This window comes from Drosophila biarmipes, chromosome 2L, assembly GCF_025231255.1.
Source record: "Drosophila biarmipes strain raj3 chromosome 2L, RU_DBia_V1.1, whole genome shotgun sequence".
Taxonomy (NCBI): Eukaryota; Metazoa; Arthropoda; class Insecta; order Diptera; family Drosophilidae; genus Drosophila; species Drosophila biarmipes.
Genome location: NC_066612.1, coordinates 17,441,189 through 17,464,788, shown reverse-complemented (window position 1 = coordinate 17,464,788; position 23,600 = coordinate 17,441,189). Strand labels below are relative to the sequence as shown.

The following is a 23,600-nucleotide window of genomic DNA, read 5'->3' as shown; positions in this document are numbered from 1 at the left end:
ATTTTGAAAGCTATTCACGTGGGCATCCACTTCTGTATATGCTGGAAAGTTGTCATTATAAAGCAATCTAATTCCCGATATGTCATTTTCAACAATAATAGCCGCGATTAGTTAACTTATCGCCAGTTCCAAGGGGAGTTTAATTTCGCTCCAATCAGAGCAGACGGCGGAACCGATATAAAAAGAGTTGAAACATTCGTCTCGGGATGCGCCATGTGGTCAGGTTGCAAAGGTCGGTCAGTCGGCACTGAACTCACCCACACGGAAATGGCGAAGAGCGATTGCAGATTCGGGCTATTGTTTTGATTTTGGGACAGAAAACAGTCGGCAGTCAATTCCACGAGTGTCGCCACTTATTGGGGCTTATCGGGCTTACGGCACGATAAGTTAAGTTTTGCCTAACCTTTACCGATCTCACAGAACCGATCACGGAGCAGATAAGTGTCACTCCAGACCTTTATAAACAGAATCGAGTGTGGTGTGCTGTGATGGAGTGTTTCGACTTCGTAGTACCCACTAGATGAGCCTTAAATATTTTAAAGAAGTAAATTATTAAATATTTCTATAAAGTTATATAATTTACAATGTTTATAGATTACTTTTCAAAGATTATCATCCCCTAAAGCACACTCTACTTAGTTGCCATACTGGGGAACCACAGATTCGTCTACCAAAAACCACAGAAAATAAGATCTCTTGTTGGACTCCTCAAGCTCGTATAATGGGAATCGAAAGTTTAGGCCTACTTCTTCTCAGTTTCCCCTGGCCTTCTTCAGTGGTTTGTTTGTCCGGACATCTAAGAAGTGCCGCTGGAGGTTCTGCTCCGGGTTCTGTAGCTGTATCTGTATCTTCAACTGGTTCGGTTTCTGTTTTAGCTTGCCGTAATATTTACACAGATTGCTGAACTACTTTCCAACGAAGTCAGCGAGCACTTGAAAGTGTCAAACAAATGTTGTATAACTAGCGATGGCCTAACCCTCAGTTGGCCCCGGGGCACGATGGCTATCTCTCGGGTTCGGGGCACTGGGCTGGAAGAGGGAGGACCCCATCTGGCTTACGAGGCACTCGAAAGCCTGAGCTCCGTCGAGTGGCCATATAAGTATATTTGTATGTGCGGCACTGATTGCGCCTCGAGTAGCTGATTGGGCCAATTGAAAGGCAGCATAGAGCCCATAGAGTACAAATACTGACTACTTGGATTTAAGTCCAATATAATCGTTTATTAAATCTAGAGTAAAGTTATTTATAGGCTTTGAAGTCACCGCAGTGCAGTCGCTATCGGATGTTTGTCGAAAGGTGGATTGCAGTTGACCCAGTAATCCGAATGCGGTGGAAGGGCAATAATCTTGCCGCCCCTCCGATAAGAGCCACAAAACGAAAATCTCAAGCTGGCAAATAGACAAATGGGTTTATTTCCCAAACGCACACGACACCCAAAGTCTTGAGATGGTCCTACTGCGACTCGCAACCACTTTGACCTGTCCACTGACTTGAGCGTATGTCGCAAATTATTCGGGGCTCGCTGAAAGCGTTCACTGAACAAAATGATTTTATTGCATGAGAGCCTGGGTCCTCGGCCACTTGAAACCATTCGGCCATATGTTGCCATTTGTGACAAAACTGCACCAGACACGCCAACGGAAAAGGGGGATGGTACTACTTGGTATCGGGAAAGTCGGTGAAAAGCGGAAAAATCGGAAGGTCGGGGGTGGAAGCTGCTGGCTGGTGCGGCTGTCGTTTGTTGTCGTTAATGCCCAATGGGTGGCAAATTGTTTTTTATTATCGTTCGGGCCGTGGCGAGACAAGTTGGGTGGGATTGTGGGCTGGTCTTCGGATCGGGTTTCTCCGGCGGAAAGGAGTAAGGCCCACTCCCCTGCTCCCTGGCCGATTGCGTGAATAAAACTTTAATGGAACGACACAAATCCCTGTTTTGCTGGCCACCTTCCCTCGCCCCCCGTCTTTGGTGTCTCTAATGCAAAGTAATTGAGTGCGAAAATGCCGTCAGTTTTGTCAGAGGTTTTTGTGGCCTGCCGCTTGAATTTCTGATACTCGTACTTTGGCCCCGGCACATTCGCACGGATATGAGCAGGCATAAAGAATGCGCTCCAAGTGCACTCCACTCCCAGTTGCCAGCACATTGGGGAATCGCACAGCGAGGGATAATAAAAACTGAAAGCCCAGAATTGTGCACAGAACTCCAAATGGTCAAAGCGCTTTAAAAAGAGAACAGAGGAAAAAACTCGAAAAGTAGTGTAATAAGTTAAACTATTAAATATAAAAGAAATTAAATTTCAAATTGCCTAACGTATTTAAAATAAGATCATAGAAAATATGTTATAAGAAAAATATAGCTTTCATGTTTTATTTTTGTTAAAAAGTGATTTGATTTTATTTCTGATTTCCTAGTGTCTTAAATATTTTCAAAACACTTTGTATTCAATTTCAATAAGGAGCAAGGTTATATTTCGCCATGTGTACGTAAGCAGGGGTTGGTTGGTGGCAACGTTGGGATGACCTCTGGGTAGACATGCAGTTGGGTCACCGATGAGGGCGTGTCAGGACATTCCGGGCCCTTTGCCACACAGGGAGCTCACGTAAATTGGTGATTGCAGCGGGCCATTGCACGTCTCAATTTTTTTGTTTTGCCGTATCTCAACTGAGAACTTGCAGCTAAGTTGAGTTTATGACCGCAACTTCTAGAGGGGGGCGGTGGGTGGAAAAGCTAGGGGCTCTGTGGACGTGACCATGCAGTTACTACAGCCAAAGGGGCACAGATTGAAAGTTTGTCCCTGGCCGGCGAGAGAATTCGAGAGCCAGGAGCTGCACTTTATTTGTCACGTGAAGGAACGTCCATAAAAATAACTCATAAATCGCAGACAATTTTTATGTTCGCGCAGAAATAATCCAATAGTAACAGATGCATATCTTATGAAGGTGCAAAACTTATTTTCCTTTCTTAATTTAAATATTTGACAAGGAATAATGAGTATAACTCAGTTTAACATGCACTACATTTAAAATTAATTTTTAATGTAACTTTTCCGAAGTTTTTGGATACATTTTTTTAAAATAACAATTCCATTTGCTTATACTTTTTTAGTTTTGAAGACCATTTTTTAAAATTTTGATATTTAAGTCAATGGAAAGTTTTTGTATACCTTACTGTATTTTTAACTTAATTAAAGGAAGCTCCAGAATGTGAAGCTGTAAAAAGTAAAGTGTTTCCCCTTAAAGAGAGGCGCATAAATTTAAGTCAAGTTTGAATCCGTATCCCAATGTGTTCCCTCCTTTGCACAGAGATTTCTGGGGTTCCGTTCGAGCGCACACTTTGCATTTCCGCCTCCTTTATAAATATGGCGACGTCCATTTTTGTGGCTGATAATTCAACAACAGGCGGGCAGGCTGGTTGGAATGGCTCTTTGCTCCCAGTTCCCAGATCCCTGCTCCCCCAATTTCCCACCCATCGTTCGCTGGAGTTGCCTCCCAGCCACCCCGCATCCAGGCCCTGGCCAGCCATTTTCTGCGCCATCTTGGCTTCATCAAACGCACACAAAAGACCATAAAGGCAAAGCCAAGATAATGGAGCACAGCACAGTCGAGTAGTCGAGTTCTCGGAGCAGGCAAATAAAATGGGCACCGAAACGAAGTCGTTAGAGCAGACGTACCGAGCAGAACCACCTACCCACCTAACCCCCAACAATTCTGGCTAACCCAACCCAACCCAAGCGATTCCCTGCCAAACCATATACCAGCCATCCCACCCACACCTAGGACGTTTTGTGCCGGCTTCAAAGGAGGAAATCACCCCAAGTGTGTATTTTTATAGAGACCGCAATAAACCTTTTTCTTCTACCATTTTTTGTTTTGTTTTTTTTTTGCCTGCTGTTTCTACTTTTGGCTCTTCTACGTACACTCAAACATCAACAGTTGTTGTATGTTTAAATTTTGCCAAATGTAATCATGGTGAAGAAGGTATTAGAATAAAGAGTAGCCTAAGTATTTATTTTCAAAATTGTAATTTACACTAAATAAATCTTTAATCTTCATATTTAACTAGACCGTATATTGATGTAAATTTTATAAATAATTATTAGGTTTAAATTTAAAAAACTAGATTACAAATGGTTAACTTTTCTATGAATTTTGAGTGATAATATTGAAGTATAATATATTTAATGATAAGTAAAATAATACGATTTTTAAAGAATAACATGTATTATAAAATGTCTGCTAGAAAAGCGAGTTTTTTATTTGATTTAGAAATGCCAAAATATATGCCAAGGACTGTTTTTTGTATCTAAAAATATTTTATTTGCTTTTGAAAAGTTCCTAAAGATTCGCTTGTGTGCACGGAGAGGTTGTATTGGACCGGGGACTTGACATACCCGATGGTTTCTGCCAGCTTGATGAAGTTGCCATTGGGACACAATACGGACTGGTCCAAGACCACGACGCAGTGGCGGAGGAGACGGAAAAGTACCGTCCATAACCATAAAGGCGGCTCAACGAGGCGGAGGCGAACCCGATTGATGATGGGTCCCGGGCTGGGGAGCCCTCAAAATTGGAAATGCGAGAGGACCAGAGGTCCACTTCCCAGCCTCCCAACATTTCCACCATCGGACATCATCGGACATGGGCTTGGCATGTCGTCGTTGTCGCCTATTCTTCGGATCTCCAGCACTTTTCCGACCGTAAACCTTTTTTCTGTGACGTTTTACAGCTACGGTCAAGGGTGCCGGTGGTCGTTTGGTCAGCTTGCAGCTCGGACTTGACGCTTCAATGGCTGCCAACGGGCGAGCGCCTTTTGTTTGCCAGCAAAAAAATACAAAAAAAGAACAGAAATAACAGCCACGGAACAAAATGTTTTTTTGCAAAGTAGCCGAAAGCCAAGCGTACTACAAAAGATTCAAAAAAAGAGGGAAAAAATCAACAACTGAAAAGGAAAAGAATGAAAAGTACAGAAAATAGGAAAATGTGTGTGGCGAGTGGATCCCATTGTTTAATGGCCGTCAGATGGAATGTGCGCCATAAATTGAAAAGTTATTGTGCTGCACGGCCCGCAGTGCGCCCTGCCACGCCGCCCGCCCCACAGCCCCACAGCCCCGCCCACTGCCCACTGCCTCCTTTTTCCTGGTCCAATTGTCCCGACAAGCAGTTTTTGCTCTCAAATTGTTGAACTAACATATTTGACAGTTAATTTTTGGTTAAAGCAAGGAATTCAATGCAGTTTTTGTCGGCTGCTAATGTTTAGTGGTTTATTAGTGTGGTCGGTTAGTTGGGAAATCTAAGCGGGCCAAAAAAGAATAAGTGGTATTGTAAAATTAAAAAACAATTATTTTAAAAAAATGAGATTAATATACTCGAGTGCTTTGACTATCGGATACCCCTTAATCTGATTCAAATTTAAATTAAAATAAAATTACTCTGTATTCCGAACACCTAGTGGACATTAGCGGTTCTACCATTCCAATGCCTTTTTATTAATTACTTTAAAACTAATATTGCGATTGGTACCATTCTTAAAATTTAGATTTAGCTATTAATCAATAAAATCAATTTCAGTTTACACTGAATCAAAATTTATGTAATTGTGGCCGCCAGAACACATTTGCGCTGCGAGAGAATGCCTAATACCAAACATTCTACATTTTATAGCGTTGAAATGGTTAGACGGATATGGCTAGATCGACCAGCCTGTATATACTTTATAAAGCTTTTCGACTATAAAGCAAGAAATATTGGAAGTACAGGTTAGATTTCCAAAGTCATGTTATGCCAGACTGCATTAGTTTGAAAAATGAAACAATTCATATAATAGAAAAACCTTCTAGAGGAAAGGAAAATGCCGTAACAAACCATTTAGAAGACAATGGAACCACAATTAACAAATTGCATAAATGCCAAGGAAAAACACAACCGGCACCATAGCACCCCACAAATATCCTGCCCTAGAAAACCCTTCCACAAGGACTTAATCAGACTGCCGAGTGCTTGTAAGGAGAACGGAATATGAAACAAATGCATAAAGTAAATTATAATAGGCATAATAAAAAAGGACCTGCTGAAAGGCGAGGTAAACATGTCGCAACGCTTTGTTGCCACTTACTTTGAATGACCAGGAATGGTGGGGCAGGAATGGTGTTGTAAGAACGGTGGGGCAAGGCCGTAAGTGCTCACGGCCCGGAATTAAAAGCAAACGCATTAAAAGGTGCCCAAAAAGACTTTCACCTTGGCAAATGGCGGCAAAACAGGCGACAAAATGGCCCAGCTGCAGATGGGGCTCTCCGTCTTGGGGTTTGGGTCCTGTGCGTCCCCATGACTTAATATTGTATGAGCTGATGGCATGGAGGCTTTGGTAGCCGGTGTAACCGGAGAGCGTGGCGACCACACGACACCGGCAACATTTTTAATTATGAAACACTAAAAGTGGCAAAGCCAAAGTGCAACACGCCGTCGGTTGAGGCACGGCACGCGCTAATGGAGGGGAGTCCGTAGTCGGTACTCCGTGCTCAGTACTCTGCGCCCCCGGATTCCCCACTCCGGAGTCCCAGAAAGGATGGCCCGGAGTGGTGGGTGGAGTTCGGGGGCCATTGCTATTAACTTAAACGCCTTTTTGCCGGTTAATGGAAATGAACCTGCTCTGCTCGTCGTCGCAGTCGTCGGAGATGGGTAGTTATCTGGTTAAGACAGCTTTAGGGTGCTGAGCACACGCACTTCAGGTACACTGCCGAAGAAATAGCGATATAGATAGATGGGATTGGAAATATAATACAAGTTGGTTAAATTATATGAAAATAGATGTCAACTCTAGTTTTAAGGAATTAATAGTTCCATAAGTAAATAAATAGTAATAAATAATAGTATATAACCAACTATAACTATGACAAATTCTGGGTTCGTTTTTTTTATCATTATGGGCTTTTATTATTCTAAAGAAATAAAATAATTAGGTTACAATTTTATTCTTTGAAAGAAGATTCAAATTTAACATTTTGTAAGTGTACCGCTGAAAGAAGGCTTCGTGCTAACACGACTAAACGGCGGAGGAGACCTCAGACCTGTTTCCGTATTGAGTTACCATTTCAGCCTTAATTGCAGGCACGTGTGAGCCGCTTTTAACGTGGCTAACAAGTCAAGTGCGTGGCTCGCACCTACGAGCTCCGAGTACTGAGCTCTCGTCACCTCAGTGCAACGTCACTTGGAAAAGTTAAAGGGAATCCTAAGTAGCGACTAAGCCGCACGCGCTTTTCCCGGAGTTTCCACGCGGCTAGAATTTCCATATGACGATGATAACTATCCGAGGAGGGTTGGGCCCCGGTTTCGAGTCGCGTGTTCGGGATGATGAGTCCACTTAGCGAGTCGAGTCGAGTCGAGGGTTGCTCCTCGCCCAGGCCAAACTGACTCATCTCCAGTTACAGGAGGTCCGCAGTGTTCTGTTTATTTTTTTATTGCTCCGTTTGCCCTGGCTCAATATATCGATGACTTCCTCTGGGCTAAGCGATTCGCTTCTCCGGCCAGACACACGAGTGTATCTACATGCAACAGTTGAAGTTGAAGTGCTGCTGCTAACTCGGCATCGAACCGCCTTTCTCGGGGGTTGCTGGGCAAATTGATTAAGGTCATTATGCAGTTGGGTAGACGGCAGCGAACCCACTGACACTTAATCCCAGCGGCATAATCAGCAACATATTGCAGCAAAAAGCTTGGCCATGGAGAGGGGCTAGTTTTTGTTTTCACTTTACCAAAAAATAAAGTTTAGCACCCTTGTTCGGAGTTTGGAGTTGCGAGCTGGAGTTCGGAGTTCGGAGGGGTTCAAAAGGTTAAGCACCAAGCCGTTCTTTTTATGGCATACCCATTTTAGTTTCACAATAAACTTGCCTGCCTGTCTTCACCTGGCTGGAACAGAGAGGGAGTGTCCTGAAAACCAGTTTTCCTCGGGACCTGACGCTCCCTTTTGCCGGAAACCGGATTATTCATGAGGTCAGTGGTCATAGGAGAAGGATATAAATATATCCGAAATCCTTGGACTACTGTCTTGCTGAAAAGGTTCCGGGGGCTGCATTGTTTTACTTGTTGTTGACAAGTGACATAAACGATCGTGGCAACAAGTGAGAACAAACCGAAAACCTGTCCAATTTCAGGCCAAGAACCAACCACTCACCCATGCAGAAACGCCCTTAAACGCTGCAAATGCTTTTATTACATTAAAAGCATTAACATCACGGGATGTAGAGCAAAGTACCCCGAGTTCCGCCAATATGTCATCAATGCGCCCGTCGAGTTTACGCCAACATTAACCCACTACCGACTGGTGGTGCTGCGCTTTGTTAACACCCAGCGACATTCGGGGCGACGTCCTTAAATATGGAGAGGCAATGAATATTTTGTGTGCGCGGAGCGCAGTCCTCTGAAAACAAACAGCGGGATTTTGTCATAAACGAGAGCTCAACGGCGGTCGTTCGGATATTCCATCCTTATTTGTGGTTCCGTAGAGGGGTGTACACTTGGTCCAAGCTTCTAGATATTACATATTATCCGTTAAATATTTCTTGTATCTACAAACTGGGAATACTGTAGCAAAAGTTTCTCCCCTTCATAACATTATTTTAAAGATAATAAAGTAGTTTTGATATAGTTTTGCAAATTTTTAACTTGTTAAGTACTGTTAAGAGGGAAATATATCAAACATAATATACTTATTTTTGCTTACAGCAGCAAAAACCTTTGTACTTGAATTTGTATTTACTTATTTTATATTTGCTATTCAACTAAAAAGTATTTTCCAATCGAAAAACAATCCTTTTTAACATTAGATTCAATTATATTATATTTATCATAAATAATTATAATTGTTTAAATAGTAAAAATAACCTTTTAACCATTAAATGATTTTATTTTTGTACTTCAGTCTTATTTTAGTCTAGTTACCATCTTAAAAATTTCATATATTTTTGATCAATTTAATTTATGATTTCTTCCCACTGTGCCGCCCTCGCTGCATATCCCTTCCACTCGGAACTTGACTTTGTCAATGAGGCAGCTCCGAGTCAGTCGCGATCCGAGCCAGGGCGAGTCCTTTTGTCCGCCACCCTTCGTTTCGTCTTTATTTAACTTTGTCGAATTGATTTCGTTAGGGCAACAACAACAGCGACAGCGATGGAAGGATATGGAGTGGGAGGGACGGAAGGACGAGGATGAAAATGAGGGTCAGGATAGCGGCAACACCCTCGAACAAGAGCGCTTTTCCTTTGGCTGGTGATGTTTCCATTTGTACAAAATAGAGCACTTAACGGGGAAAACTGCAAACAAATTATTGCACTTGCTGTCACCAGACTGACTCTGCCCCGCCCCAGGAGTCCTGCGCAGCACCCGCCCCCTTTCCAAACCCATCTATATCCACGACTGGCGCTGCATACACTTAAAGGATTACAAGCGGATCTGTCGCTTGTTTGCCGCTAAATGGACGCATTTACCCGCTTGCCCATGGTTGGCTCGGTTTCCTGGGTTCCCTCGGCGAGTGGGTGGCTGGGTGGTTGGATTTGCTGGGCTGTGGATCACAATAGCCGGCGCTTTTTATGGCCAATGAATAGATGAATGAATGCATGGCAAACTGACTGGATGACGAACTGGCTGAATGAACGAGTGTGGCTGCGGACGCGGACGCGGAGGCTAAGGCGAAGTTACTTAATGGATTTGGTTAAGTGCTGCATTGACATTTTGATAAATGCTTTGGAACAGATGCGTTGCCAGTTTCGTCGCGTTTCGTTCAAGGAGTCCCAGACCCACTCCCTGAAAGCTTAAATGGGGGCGTTGCCAGGACGGCGCTCCCATCTCCTTTTTTCCCTTTGTTCTGGACACCGCCGCTGCTTTATGATAAATAGTTTCCCACTCAGGGAAAGAGCACCGGCCATCCACCCATCGTCTTTCTTTAGTCAAATCTATTGACCTGAAAAATGACTTAGTGGTGGAGTTATATCTCTGCTCCTGTTTCTATTTTATTGAGATAGGCAGAGTAGTATTAAAAGGCGAGATGTTTTATATAATGATTCGGCAGAGGTAGATATAAAGGAGTTGGGTGCTAGTAAAAGTATTAAACCCAAATTCAAAAGCTTTTTATACTGAAAAACGTAGGGGTTTCCTTAACGAACCAATTTTTAAAGAATTATACGGGAAATATAAAGGGGTTTACTCACATCTGTTGACTCCACATTTTTTGTTGTGGTATTTTCCTATATTATAAACAGGGTAACATGTATGTATTATAAATCTAGATTCTTCGATATTTAACAGCGTTTCCCCGTTCACCTTTTAGAGGAGTAAAGAGTCGATTCCATTAAATAAAGCGTTGTTTTGCTTATTATTGTTGCATTTGTTTTATTATTCATGCAAAAAATTAAAAAATGTACAATCTGTTTTTCCAATTAAACAACCACTAATTGTATGTTTTGATGGAGGTTCGCAAGCCATTTAAGTCCTTGGAGCCTACCTTCCCGAAACTCTTTTCAAGGAGTCACCATCAAAACGTTTTTATTGACTTCTGTGGTCTTTATAAGCCTTTATAACTTTTTTAATGTCTTTTCTTGTCCCACCCCACTTAATTTTTCAAACCAGCAGTCAAATAACTTTATTTCTCGCCCCCAAATGAACCCTGGCTGAGTGTCAATTTTTTTGTACATTGTTGCCCCCAAATGGCGAAACTTTTTGTTTCGTAATGTTGTTTTCAAGTACCGGCTAATTAGATAATATGCGGCGGCCATTTCGCTCGTGTTCTTTTGCCTGGACTACGAGGCCTTGCAGATGACGCCCTGCTCTTCCTATGCAAAGTGACGACGCGTGCAACTACTCAGCTCCCAAATTGTAACCAAAGCCAGGCCCAGCCCAAATGGAATTCTGACTCTGTAATGGCAGAGGATATACCCTATGTGGGAAGTGCAATTATTACAATTAACTATGTGATTAAATTGCATTAGCTTGTTCTTATGCAACTATAATTTTGAAATCTATTAAGATATATAACAGAATAGAAGATCATTAAACAGTTTCAAACTGAAAATAATAAATGATATAATTTTATAAAATCATTAAGTTTAATTTGAGAAATATGAATTTACCTACAAAAGCCTACAAAATGTAGTAAAAAAAAGAGAATTCTATTTTAGTCCTGGCATTTTATGATCTTAGTACATTAGAATGAAATACATCCTTAAATCTATATTAATCTAATCTTTTAGATCATTATCGTTAGCACTTAAATATCATTTTTTTTTTTGAATATACTTATTTTCTGTTTAGGAAATCTGAGGTAAAAGAAATGCCTATTTTTGCAAGTATCTATTTAATATGTAAGCCAGTTTTGCAAATAAAAATTGAAAATAGAAAGTAGTATTTTTGAAATACCCACTGAAAGGGTATGTTCAATAAAAAAGGCAAAGTCAAAGAGGCCGGCGCATAAAAATGACTGCGAGGACGACGCCACCGCGCACAATTTGAATCCTAATGGATGCGTGCCGCGGCAAACGAGTGGCACGCACGCGATGAAGGCACAGCTGGCGGGGACTGCCGTCTCCTGGAGTGCTCGAGTCCCGACTCCCTCTCCCTTTTTTATTCCTGACCCGGGCCATGGCGGAGGTGTAAGGTTCACGTGTGCCCACTTACCCAACCCTCGGTGGCGATGCCGTTTTATTAATGCTTTTCGAGTGCTTTCAATATTTTATCGCGCATTTTGCTCTATGACTTGGGTCTGCTCGGTGCCTTCTGGCAGGACGATATCTATCTTTTTTTACCCCTTTCAAAGTGCATCGGGCGTTGCGTAATAACTTTTAGTTGGTCACTTTGTGGGAGGTGGACTTCGAATGGGAATGTGTTTCGTGGGGCATATAAATAGTGGCCGAACCTCAACCCGCCGCCGCCCCCTATTATGATTATGACTTAGAGCTGCGGACTCTTTATCTAAATGGGTCTTTTGTTTGTCTCTGCGCAGGGTCTAATGGAGGAGGTGGACCTGTATAGCCTACAGAGTAGAGTGACTTCAGTCCACCTCCATACATCCATACTATCCATGTTGATTATGGTCATTTGCTGTTGGAGTTGTCGACTGGCAATTGGCGCGCACTCTTACATACCTGCGTTTTGAGGTGGAGAAGCTCAATTAAGTTGTCAATCTAATTAGTTCGAAAGGATCTGAACAGATGTCAGCACCGGCAAAAACAAATTTGATGAGAAGGAAGCTAATTATAACACTGGAATGGTATCTAAAAGATCAAACAAATAAAAGTACTATAAATTAATTATAGGTTCATACTTTTGCTTACCTTTGTTATATGTTATATACATTGCGTTTTTGAAAAAACAATATAAAATATGTTTACAAGACTTCACAAATTAACATTTAATGATTTTTTAGTATTTAAAAAATAGTTCATTCTTTACAGTAAACTTTGCTCATTTTTTTCCGCCAATACGGTAGGGTTTAGAAAGATCTAAGCCAGCTAAGCCAAATGGAAAAAAAATTTATATATATTTCATAAACTGAACAATACGAAAGTGTAAGCTCAAGGCATTAAGGTGGGAGGTGGTCGCGCTTTTAGGTTTTAACGTTGAGGCAACAAGACAAGCTAAAAGCGCCAAGAGACTTTTGGCCCACGCGTTGCAACTTCGAAAGCCAGCAGCTTGGATCGGAAAATGGTGAGCAGGTTCTAGCCAAGGGCACACTTAAAAAAAAATGTAGTAATCTAGACTGCCGGAAAATCGTTAAGGGGTGACGCCATCGTGATACTGACTAAATTGGTAATATTAATTGTTCATTCTTAAAGTATGGTATGCCAGTGCCTTGAAGGTGTGTGTGTTACAATGGAGTTCTTAGCTATAAGTCAGGTATAAACTATTCTGGGTATTTCCTACATTGTTCAATTGCCGTATAGTTAAAACTTTAAGCAGCCAAATTTTATTATTTATTTTATTTTCGATTAAAAGCTTGTGTTAAAAAATGTATTAAAAAGGGGAAAAGGAAACTGGATGTAAAAGTCAGCAAAAATTCATACCATACCAAACAAAAGTAAAGTTCCAAGAATCTAAAATAGTGCAGAAGCGGCTTTTTTAATTGGCTTTTAAGACAATATTTTAAAATGCAATAATTTATTCTATATTTAACTTGAAGTTTACAGCGCCGAGTGACTAATTTTGTTATTTAGAACTTTCTTTTTCTTCAATTTTAATATTGTGGGATATTTGTATAGCATATCTTTCCAGCGTTACTTTAGCTGGTTTCGCTGCAGGCCAGTCATTTTACAGGGCGTGCCCGCAACCCCCAGAGCATGTTTTTGTTGTTGCGGCTGGTGTGTGGGTGTATCCTTGCGCCCACTCCATCACCAACCGCCCGCAGCCCACGGGGTTGATGAGTTGATGATTTTGTCTTGCGTCCGCTGCAACCAAGCCACAAGCTTGGACGAAAAGGAGGCGATTCGTAAAGTTGCGAGTGTCCAGTTCGAGGAGTCGGAATGAAGAGCATACCGGGTCTTTCGGCTATATGAATTTTTGAAAAACCGTCCCTGCAAGCTTAAAACCTGCTCTAGTGCCGGGAACATGGGGGGAGAAAATAGCTTCTTTTTGGGCTCGGCGGGACGTAATCCCAGCTTTGGCTGCCTTTTTCCCGTTGCTAGCAGCCGTAAGCTCCCCTCGGGACTTCGCAAAACCTGCTGTCCTGCTGCCCAGATAATGCTTAGCGACAAGGATAAGTATAAATGCGAATATTTTGTTGTAGTATAGCCTTGTTTGCCTGCGTATCGCTCAATTTCGATTGGGATGCCGCCATTTTACCCAGGGCAGCCATTCAAAAAATTCCCTTTTCTTTTCGCTCTTTTTGTTGTGAATTCTGTTGTCCTGTTGTCGTGTCCTGACAACGTCGCTTTCGGCTATGAGTTTGTATCGGTTTTCTTTCATTTGAGGAACACAATTGTATTATTCAATTCTCGGGCTGTTTTCCTAAAGGTCTGGAAAATCCCCAAGAAGTAGACTACAAATATTAAAGCTGCAACTTTGCTTGGTTTTGAAGGACATCGGCAATTAATGAATGAATGAAAGAATAAATATTTATGGGTATTTGAAAAACAATTTTATATAACATACTTATATACTATGCTGGATTAAATAAGCAACGTTTTATAAAAATTACAGAAAATAATTAACTAAAGTAAGTTTCATAAAAATAAGGTTCATAGCATTTTGTATTCCTTAGAACCGCTTTCATTGTCCAGTGTGACATGCCAAGATGAATAAAATCACAAAAACCATAAAGAACTTAAACCGAAAAAAATGTCAAAAAATATTCCAGCCCGACTGTCAAGTCAAATTACAAAGAAGAGCCTTTAAAACGTCCAAAGTCCGAATGCCAAATGAGAGTGTGCGGGACTTCTCGTTTGAATGCGAGTGTGTGGGTGTCGGTCCTTTGGCCACGCACATTTTGGCTTTTGGAAAATGGCCGAGACCATAGAGGCCGAGAGCGCCGACCACTTGGCAGCTCACAGTCGTTCGTCTCGTTTCACCAGCCGACTGAGTGACGGACTGACGAATGGTCGAAACGTTCAAGAGTGCTTTAAAGCACTGAGAAAAAATCAAACCACCTAGGTTATCTTTTATAAAAAACATACGGTTAAGATTCCGCTCCCCTCTATAAAGAATATGCAAACAAGAATGGAATAACATTTGAAACAACATTTTGGTATATAAAATTGCTTCATACACTTTACAAAAACTCTTTTAATTCTTTATTATAGCTTAGTAGTATAAAGTTTAGATTTATTCTAATAATATTATATTTAGAACTATAATAATGAGATGCCTTTTAAATGCCAAATCTTAGTTTGATTTGAAAAGAAGGCTTCAAGTAATGTTTAAAAGGAAATCAATTCCAGAATACATTCTTAAGCAATGTTAAATATTATAATGAAGCTAAGAAACAAATATAATGTTTCAGTCGTTCTCTTTCCAGTAAGTTTTGAAATACACCTACAAATTGAAAGGCCAGAGCTCTGTTTAGAATTTAGGAAAGAAAATCTGTTTTAACAGGACGAAAATATTTACTGTTTATTTCTCTGCGTGGGCTGTGGGCGGCTGAGGTCTTGGGGGTCAGGGGTCAGGTGCGCAGACGTTGCTCTCGATCAGCCGGTCGCTCGGAGTCAGTCAGTCAGCTATTTAACGGCTTTAAGGTCATTTTCACAGTTACGAAACAATGACACAACAACGAGCAATGGCAGCCAAGTGCGCACACACACACACACACAAGCGAACACTCACACGCATGCAGGCAGGATATGGCAGGCAAGAAGAAGAGCCAGGCGAACTGCAGTGCAGAACAATACAAACATGTTTATGAGTATTTTTAGTACACCCAGTGTGTTTTCCAACCGAATTTGCCAACAAAACGAGAGAGAACGAGTCGGAGGGCAGAAGAGTGCAAGAGAGATGGGTCGAGTGCGAGAAAGAGAGGGCTGGTGGGCAAAAAAGCCGAGTTGAAAAGAGCTTTTTCGAGAGACCACTCCCCGAAAACTGCAGGCGACGTCGACGCACACAAAACAACCAATCCCAGGCACAAACACACAAAAAAGCCAAAAGAACCCCCGTCCCCCACTCACACACACACACGCACGCATGTCAGTGGAAAATGGAATGTGGCAAAGTGTTACAATGCAGTTTCCCCGCTTTTTGTTTTTCCTCTTTTTTTGGCGACCAACCCAAACTCAATTGTTGAGGGCAGAATAGCGAAAAAGGCCAGGCTGGAAAACTGGCACAGTCGGCACAACAACAAACGTTTGGCACAGGGTGCAGCTGAATCGGCTTTCCAATTGGAAGTGCTAAGGGTTGGGTTTCCCTTTCCAGCTGTGATTATGTCAGCCCCTGTCTGTGTGCGTGCTTGTGTGGTTTCCAGACCACCCCCTCCCCAATAAGCAACGGCATCGTGTGCCGTTAGTCGTCAGTTGCTTTCCAAGCCTCGAAGTTGCCGCTCGGTTTTTTCCCGGTCATTCGTGCAGCTAAAATTCTGTGATAACGATAGACAACCAGACAAGCCGATAAAGAAATTAAAAAAAATAAATAAATATCGAAAAGAACAAATATCGCATTACTTGAAAGGAAGCAAAATGTGGATCAGATCAACAACAGCCACGATGTGAAATAGTGAAAGTGATGTTTGATTGCTGTGCATAGAGAATATATCCAATACCAAGGAGCGTCGGGATTTCCACCGCCAACAGCATGGAACTTTTGAAGCTAATGATGTTCAAAAGTGACTTCCTGTCCAATGGCAAATGTGATGACCGCGTACCGCCGATTAATTTGAGTCAATTGCCAGATTTCTTACTATGTAAGTCACATTTGGGAAGGGCCTAAGGGGCTGTGACCTCGGCATTGCGTCCGTACTGTCTTCTTAGTGGGTCATAAAGGCTGGAAGACTGAAGCCTTCGCTAGGTTTCCGACACGGCAACAAGGAACTATAATCCAACATGACGTTATTTATGTCCTATTTTACCAAAATTTAAAACATAAAAAAAACAAATTAAAAAGTGACATAAATAGTTGACATGTATTTTATGTTTTTCCAAAACGGCTAAAATAGCAAGTTGACTGTTAAATGTTTCAAACCAATTTCAAAGCCATTCAACTTTGTGACCTACAATGTTAAGCGTTTTAAAATGAAAGCATATACAGATATCTTAAAACTAAAAACCACTCGACCGATTATAGGAGAAAACAATTTTTTAAATTGCTATTTCCATTTATGGTTTTATACATGTTGTCTTTCAATCGTGTGGAAATTTGCAGGGATCAGCTTATGGATGTGTGTGTGTGTAGACATTGTACACTGTACGTAAGCTGGCAGAGCCTAAGCAGACTTTTCCCTACTCCCGCTTAATGGGATGCTGCCAACCTCTGTTTGATACCAACAAAGTGCAACGGATTTGCGTCTAATTTAAATGATTATTTAATATTTATTCGAGCAACAATTACTAATGTAATGGATAACAATCGTGTTTATTTCACCCCCCGCCTTAATAAATTCTAGATATTTATACGGAGAAAGGTTCCAAACGGGGTTGAAATAAACAGTAGAAGAAACGTTATTAAAAATGTTAACTTTGAAAAGGCTTAAAACCTGTTTTTCCACGTAAAAACTGTTCCCCGTTTTTTTATGTATTTAACGATTATAGTAAATACAGGAAACAAAGGCTTTAAAAATACTCAAGTCGGTTTAAAATAGTCTGAACTTTACAATAGCACAATTTTGTGAATGTGGCGCCCAAAAAAAATGGGTTAACCATTAGATTATAATACAATCTAAAACTAATACGTATAATACGTATTATTTAAAGTTAAAAACAAAAAGTAATAAAAATCTTCAAGGATAATATCCTTTCGACTAAAATTTATTTGTTATAGACGTTTTAAGAGGAGTATAAAGTTCTCGCTTCCTTTATCCTTTTTTAAAAACTATAAAAAAGATAAAGGTTTGAAATACGTGTATACTCAAATCAGATATTGATGTTTCTATATAGTGACTTTTTAAATAGACGACAAAAGCAAATTCAATTTAGAATCAAATAGCTCAATTAAATATTGTCTTGATTTGATTTTGTGCACAAAGAAAAGATTTAGCTAAGCAAGAAAGAAAGAAAAGGCAATTTTTTAATCGAAATGGGTAAAGAATAATAGTCTCCGACCCCGAATGCAACATAGAATCGCAGCTTTGTAAGATCGAAAGCAATTAACTGGATATTTTCCGGGTTTCTTATAGCTACGATCCCCAAGTGCGGTGGCTGCCACGAGCTGATCCTGGACCGCTTCATCCTCAAAGTGCTGGAAAGGACGTGGCACGCCAAGTGCCTGCAGTGCAGCGAGTGTCATAATCAGCTGAACGACAAGTGCTTCGCGCGGAATGGCCAGTTGTTCTGCAAAGAGGACTTCTTCAAGTAAGTAAATTTCTCAAATGCCAAGGGACTGCATCTCCGCAGAGGGGTTTCCTATAGGCCAAATTGGTTTAATGAAAAATCTCCTTCCATGTCGCATTTGCCAATGTTCGGGTCGAACAGACGTTACGGTACAAAGTGTTCCGCTTGTGATATGGGCATACCGCCAACGCAGGTGGTGCGCCGCGCCCAGGACAACGTCTACCATCTGCAGTGCTTCCTGTGCGCCATGTGCTCCCGCACCCTGAACACCGGCGACGAGTTCTACCTGATGGAGGATCGCAAGCTGATCTGCAAGCGTGACTACGAGGAGGCCAAGGCCAAGGGTGTGTTATCCATTACGAAAGATTGGCAATAAGTGTATTTTAAACTTGAACCTGGAACCCCCTTGCAGGCCTCTATTTGGACGGCTCTCTGGATGGCGATCAGCCGAACAAGAGACCGCGCACCACGATCACCGCCAAGCAGCTGGAGACCCTGAAAACCGCCTACAACAACAGCCCCAAGCCCGCCCGCCATGTACGTGAGCAGCTCTCGCAGGACACGGGCCTGGATATGCGGGTGGTGCAGGTCTGGTTCCAGAACAGGTGCGTCCTTCTAGGTGAACCCCCCTTTTCTCAGCAAGTTACTTACGCCAAAAGCATCCTTTCACAGGCGGGCCAAGGAGAAACGACTGAAAAAGGACGCGGGGCGCACGCGGTGGAGCCAATACTTCCGCTCGATGAAGGGCAACTGCTCGCCGCGCACCGAGAAATTCCTCGACAAGGATGAGCTGAAGGTCGACTACGACAGCTTCAGTCACCATGGTGAGTGCCTAAGCTTGTTCCGATTACAGAGAAGACATTATAAATCCCAAGGAGAATAGAAAACCCTCTGTGAGGCATAAGTCAATCAATCAAATTGGCATTTCTAGTCTGTCAAATCACATTTTAAAACCTCTTCTCGGTTTTTACTATAAGATAAGCTAAGGATTAGAACCCTTTAACTGGATCATAAACTTATACAACTTAATAAGTTATAAATATACTTTTATAATTTAAAATACAAAACCTTTCCCTAAACCATTCTCTTTATAACCTTTCCTACAGAATTGCAAAAGGAATATTAATTTAGGAAAGCAATTTTAGCCTAATAGTCACATCCAGAGAAGAACAACAAATTGAAATGTTCCTTACAAATATGACAGAACATTTTTAAGGGAAAAATTTCCCTTTTCCCTCTTTTTATACTTTAAAAATGCTAGAAAATAAAATTGTTGTGACAACTTAAAGCTACAGACGGACTATTTAAAATATTCAGATATTTTTTTAGCCAGAGTTTTTGAATGGCTTGTGTCTTAATATTTTTCTGTACTTTTCATAGGGTCATATCTTCTTAATTTAATTTAAAATATTCCCCACGTATTTTCCGTTCACTGAAGTCAGCTGTAAAACCCATACACTTCGAACTTTTTAATATTTAATGATCTCCTCCACTTCGCAGATCTGAGCAACGACAGCTACAGCACCGTCAATTTGGGCCTGGACGAGGGCGCCTCGCCGCACAGCATCCGCGGGTCCTACATGCACGGCAGCTCGAGTCCGTCGCAGTATCCGCCGAGCAGCCGCTCGCCGCCGCCAGTTGGCCAGGGTCACACGTTCGGCACCTATCCGGATAATATTGTGTACACCAATATAGGTAAGTTGTGGAAACGGGCTCAGTACTTGCACGCGGAAAGGTATCAAGTGCGCTCTTCACTTTCTAGATCAAGCGGTGGGTTCCAGTTTGCATGCCAGCAAGACGCATCATCGCCTGCACAGTAGCAACAATGTCTCCGACTTGAGCAACGATTCTAGTCCCGATCAGGGATACCCCGACTTTCCGCCCAGTCCTGACTCCTGGCTGGGCGATTCGGGTAGCACCAACAATACCAGCGCCAACAACAACAACAACGCGAACAACGGCAGCAGCAGCAACAACAACAACAACGGCAGCAGCGGCAGTGGGAGTGGCAGTGTGAGCGTCAGTGCCGCCCCCAATCCGTCAGCGACGGGCGTACATTACTGATACTCAAATCTGCTTTTGCGTTATTTTGAGATGCAGTCGCGAAGCCTGCTGTTGGCCGCTGCCCAGCAGCAACATCAGCAACATTCGTCGCAACTGTAGCGACGACGCCATATTGAAAGCTCACAGCAGTAGCAGCAGCAACAACAGATGTTGCTACCGCAACAGCAGCAAGAGCAATGTCAACAGCAACAGCAGTAGAAGCAGCAACAGCAATAGTTGCAACACCAACAGCAGCAACATCAATAGCAGCAACAGCAACATCAGTAGAAGCAGCAACATCGTGAGCTGCAACAGCAACAGAAAAAGCTTTGCTCCTGACAAAATGTGGCAACGCTGTGGCAACAATCCATACCCTATTGTTTACGCACTAAGCCTTCCTAATTTTTAGAAGTCCCACACCGCAAACATACCAAAAACCAAAACCAAACCCAACACAATTTGCTCAAAATCCTTGATTTCAATTCGGTTTGCCAATTGGTGGGCTTAGCTTGAGATACACCAGAACACGGCTTGAATGTTACTAAGCGTTATGATTACATCTGTTTCTGAACGATTACTTCGCTCTGTCATTTACATTCGTAACCCTGATATTTTCATGTAAATATTGTATATTTGTGTATAGTGAATGGAAACTAAAACTGAATTTTAAATTAATTAAGTCTGTATAGCGTCAAACAAATGCGGGGCATCGCGAGCACAACATTGGTTAGGCCCTGCCCCAAGCCCAAAAAAAAACCAAAAAAAAATCAACAAGTTATTTATTGCTTTATATAGGAATACAAGAAAATTGCATAGGAGAAATATCAATTACGAAAACGTGATGTCGTATTTATATCTTACAAAACAAAAAACAAATACCAAAAAAATATTTCAACCAAATAGAAATGTCAGTAAAAGCAACTACGTAACATGATAAAACGAATGCGATGAAATAAATTACTATTTGACACATAAGAATAAAAGACAACAAAAACTGTTAAGCCAGAAAGTTTTATTTATTTTTTAGCGGTGTATTAACCTTTCCAGTTTTTCAGGAAGAAGTTGGTAATGAAGAAGGTCCTAATATTTCTGGTATGGAAAGTTGCATTTTAAGTTTGTATTCCATTACTAGCCTGTCAGTTTGTGTATAAAACTCACATTGAAAATGCTTTCGTTTCCAGAAGAATGTGAATACACCGATCCCGTAGCTGTGTGCCATAAGTCCGATCTGCAGGAAAATGAGATGAGGCAGGTGGAAGTCCACGGGAGCACCAGTATCCTCCTGGTCAAGCAAAATGACATCCTGCGAGCTGTTGGCGCACATTGTCCCCACCGTGGGGCTCCGCTGTCAAAAGGGGTCCTGTCCAGGAACCGGGTGCGATGTCCTTGGCATGGAGCTTGTTTCAACCTGGAAACTGGTGATATTGAGAATTTTCCCGGTCTGGATTCGTTGCCCTGCCACCAAGTTGAAGTTGATTCCAGAGGACAGGTGCTGGTGCGAGTGAAGCGAACTGATTTACGAAAGAAGCAGGTGATCAAGAAAATGGTAAGGCGTAACTGGCAGGATCAAAGGTGTTTTGTGGTGGTGGGTGGAGGTCCTTCTGGCGCTGTTTGTGTGGAAACGCTGCGGCAAGAGGGCTTCACCGGCCGCGTGATCCTCGTCTGTCGGGAACAGCACCTACCCTACGATCGGATAGAGATTATGAACTCCTCAAATCAGAGTGCCAACCACTTATACCTTCGGAACGATAAGTTTTACAGGGACTACGACATAGAGGTGTGTCTAGGAGTTTCTGCTGAAAAGGTGGATACATTTCGCAGCATTCTACATTGCAGCAATGGAAAGAGGTTGCACTATGACAAACTGTATATAGCTACTGGTTATTCAGCTATAAGACCAGACATACCAGGCGTAAACTTGGAAAATGTAAGAACTATTCGAGATATCGGCGAAGCCAGGAGCATACTCAAGCTGGTGGGCAAGGCCACACAAGTGGTGTGTTTGGGTTCCAGTTTTATGGCTGTGGAGGCTGCCGCCCATCTGGTTTCCAAGGCGGCCAGCGTGACCCTGGTAGCTCGACAGAATGTACCATTTAAAACTACCTTGGGTGATTTGATAGGAAGGCGGATACTGCAGCTTTTAGGGGATAATAACGTCAAGCTGCGCATGAGCAGTGGCATAACGCAGATCCTGGGAAACTATCGTGGTGAAGTGACTGCCGTGCAGCTATTGGATAGAACGCGCATCCCCTGCGATCTGCTCATCCTTGGAACCGGATGCCGATGCAATACGCACTTTCTGCAACATTCTGGCGTGGAAATCCATCCCAATGGCTCCGTGGATGTCAACGACTTTCTGCAGACAAATGTAAGAAATGTTTATGCGGGTGGTGATATAACCAATGCACATATCCTGGGTGGGACCTCAGATCGGGTAAATATAAGCCACTATGGCTTGGCCCAGTATCACGGACGCACTGCTGCGATGAACATGTGTGGCCACATCGCAAGACTGGAAGCTGTACCCTTTTTCTACACCGTGATCTTTGGCAAGGCCTTTCGTTCCGCCGGCTTTGGTCCCTACAAGGATGTTATTATCGACGGAAGTCTCGAGGATCTGCAGTTCGCGGCCTACTTTGTGGACCATAGGGACAAGGTGACTTCGGTGGCCTCCTGTGGTCGGGATCCCATTGTGGCCCAGTTTGCGGAGCTCATAGCACAGAAAAAGGGCTTGTGTCGCTGCCAAATCGCCAACTTCAAGAGTAACTGGATAAAGAAGCTGATGAACTAAAACTATAGCAATAAAGTAAATTTTTATTTCATGATGATTTATTTTATTTTATAAAACTTAAAATAAATTACTTCGATTTTATGACAATTAATAAAATGGTCTGTTAAGGTTGAAGAATAGGACTCTGTTAAATAAAAGCTTAGCGATGAAATGTAAAGCCAGTATAGGTCTGTTAACAAAAGCTCTCCACATAACAGACACAAAAATGTTAAATATAAAGGTATTTTCGAAATTTAAAATAAAAACGAAATGTATTGCAAGCTGGTTAAATAGTGTTAAGGATTGTTACATATTACAAAGAAAGTTCACACCAGAAGTATATCATTTAAATTAACCGCTTTAATTACTTACAAAATGGATATAAAAGGCGAATTCGATTCCCAAATGTCACAACATTTTGGAAGATGAAGCTCCTGGGATTCTTGGTCGGTGCTCTGCTTCTGACATCAAGTCAAGCCTATAAGGGTTGGTACTCCTATACCCCTGTTAAGGAATTGGGAAGAAACGCGCCTAAAAAGCCAAAATGACGCATTACCTTAATACCAACTTAATAGAAAAACTAAAGAAATAATTTAATCACCAAAGTACTTTTTATTGTTCAATAAATACTATAAATATATATATATTTTACTAGGTTACCTATTTTTTTTAATTCAGAAAATTGTACTACGTGTGTATGGCAAAATAGCCCTCTACTGTTTATTTGACCCCAATTAAATTTGTTTAAATGTTTGATACATTATATGGGGTAATTCCCTATGTGAGATGGGCAGTTATATTTCAGCAATTTACTGACAGCTTAAACACGTTAATGACCACATCAAAAC

At 41.8% G+C, this 23,600-nt stretch overlaps 2 protein-coding genes across 5 annotated transcripts in view; both read left to right on the top strand.

Annotated features, from left to right (window-relative positions):
* LOC108034119 (LIM/homeobox protein Lhx3) overlaps window positions 1-20,042 on the top strand; it is a 31,185-nt gene extending 11,143 nt beyond the window's left edge. The window contains exons 1-7 of one of the 3 annotated variants that reach the window (XM_017108906.3): window positions 15,991-16,357; window positions 17,786-17,960; window positions 18,081-18,283; window positions 18,352-18,544; window positions 18,612-18,763; window positions 19,440-19,634; window positions 19,702-20,042. In XM_017108906.3, coding sequence (XP_016964395.1) covers window positions 16,249-16,357; window positions 17,786-17,960; window positions 18,081-18,283; window positions 18,352-18,544; window positions 18,612-18,763; window positions 19,440-19,634; window positions 19,702-20,003 — 1,329 coding nt within the window. In that variant the 5' untranslated portion in view covers window positions 15,991-16,248 and the 3' untranslated portion in view covers window positions 20,004-20,042. Of the gene's footprint in view, window positions 1-15,990; window positions 16,358-17,636; window positions 17,690-17,785; window positions 17,961-18,080; window positions 18,284-18,351; window positions 18,545-18,611; window positions 18,764-19,439; window positions 19,635-19,701 lie in introns of those variants that run through there. The other 2 variants (XM_050885120.1, XM_017108904.3) reach the window with 2 other exon arrangements.
* Window positions 20,043-20,953: 911 nt separating this feature from the next.
* Window positions 20,954-22,804, top strand: LOC108033263 (apoptosis-inducing factor 3). Of its 2 annotated transcripts, XM_017107530.3 has the most exons (3): window positions 20,954-20,978; window positions 21,038-21,095; window positions 21,164-22,804. In XM_017107530.3, exons 2-3 carry the CDS (start codon window positions 21,077-21,079, stop codon window positions 22,771-22,773), a joined length of 1,629 nt encoding a protein of 542 aa, XP_016963019.1. In that variant the 5' UTR covers window positions 20,954-20,978; window positions 21,038-21,076; the 3' UTR covers window positions 22,774-22,804. The 2 variants fall into 2 exon arrangements, with proteins under 2 accessions (XP_016963019.1, XP_043950246.1); XM_044094311.2 differs by having other exon boundaries at window positions 20,958-21,095.
* Window positions 22,805-23,600: the final 796 nt, after the last annotated feature.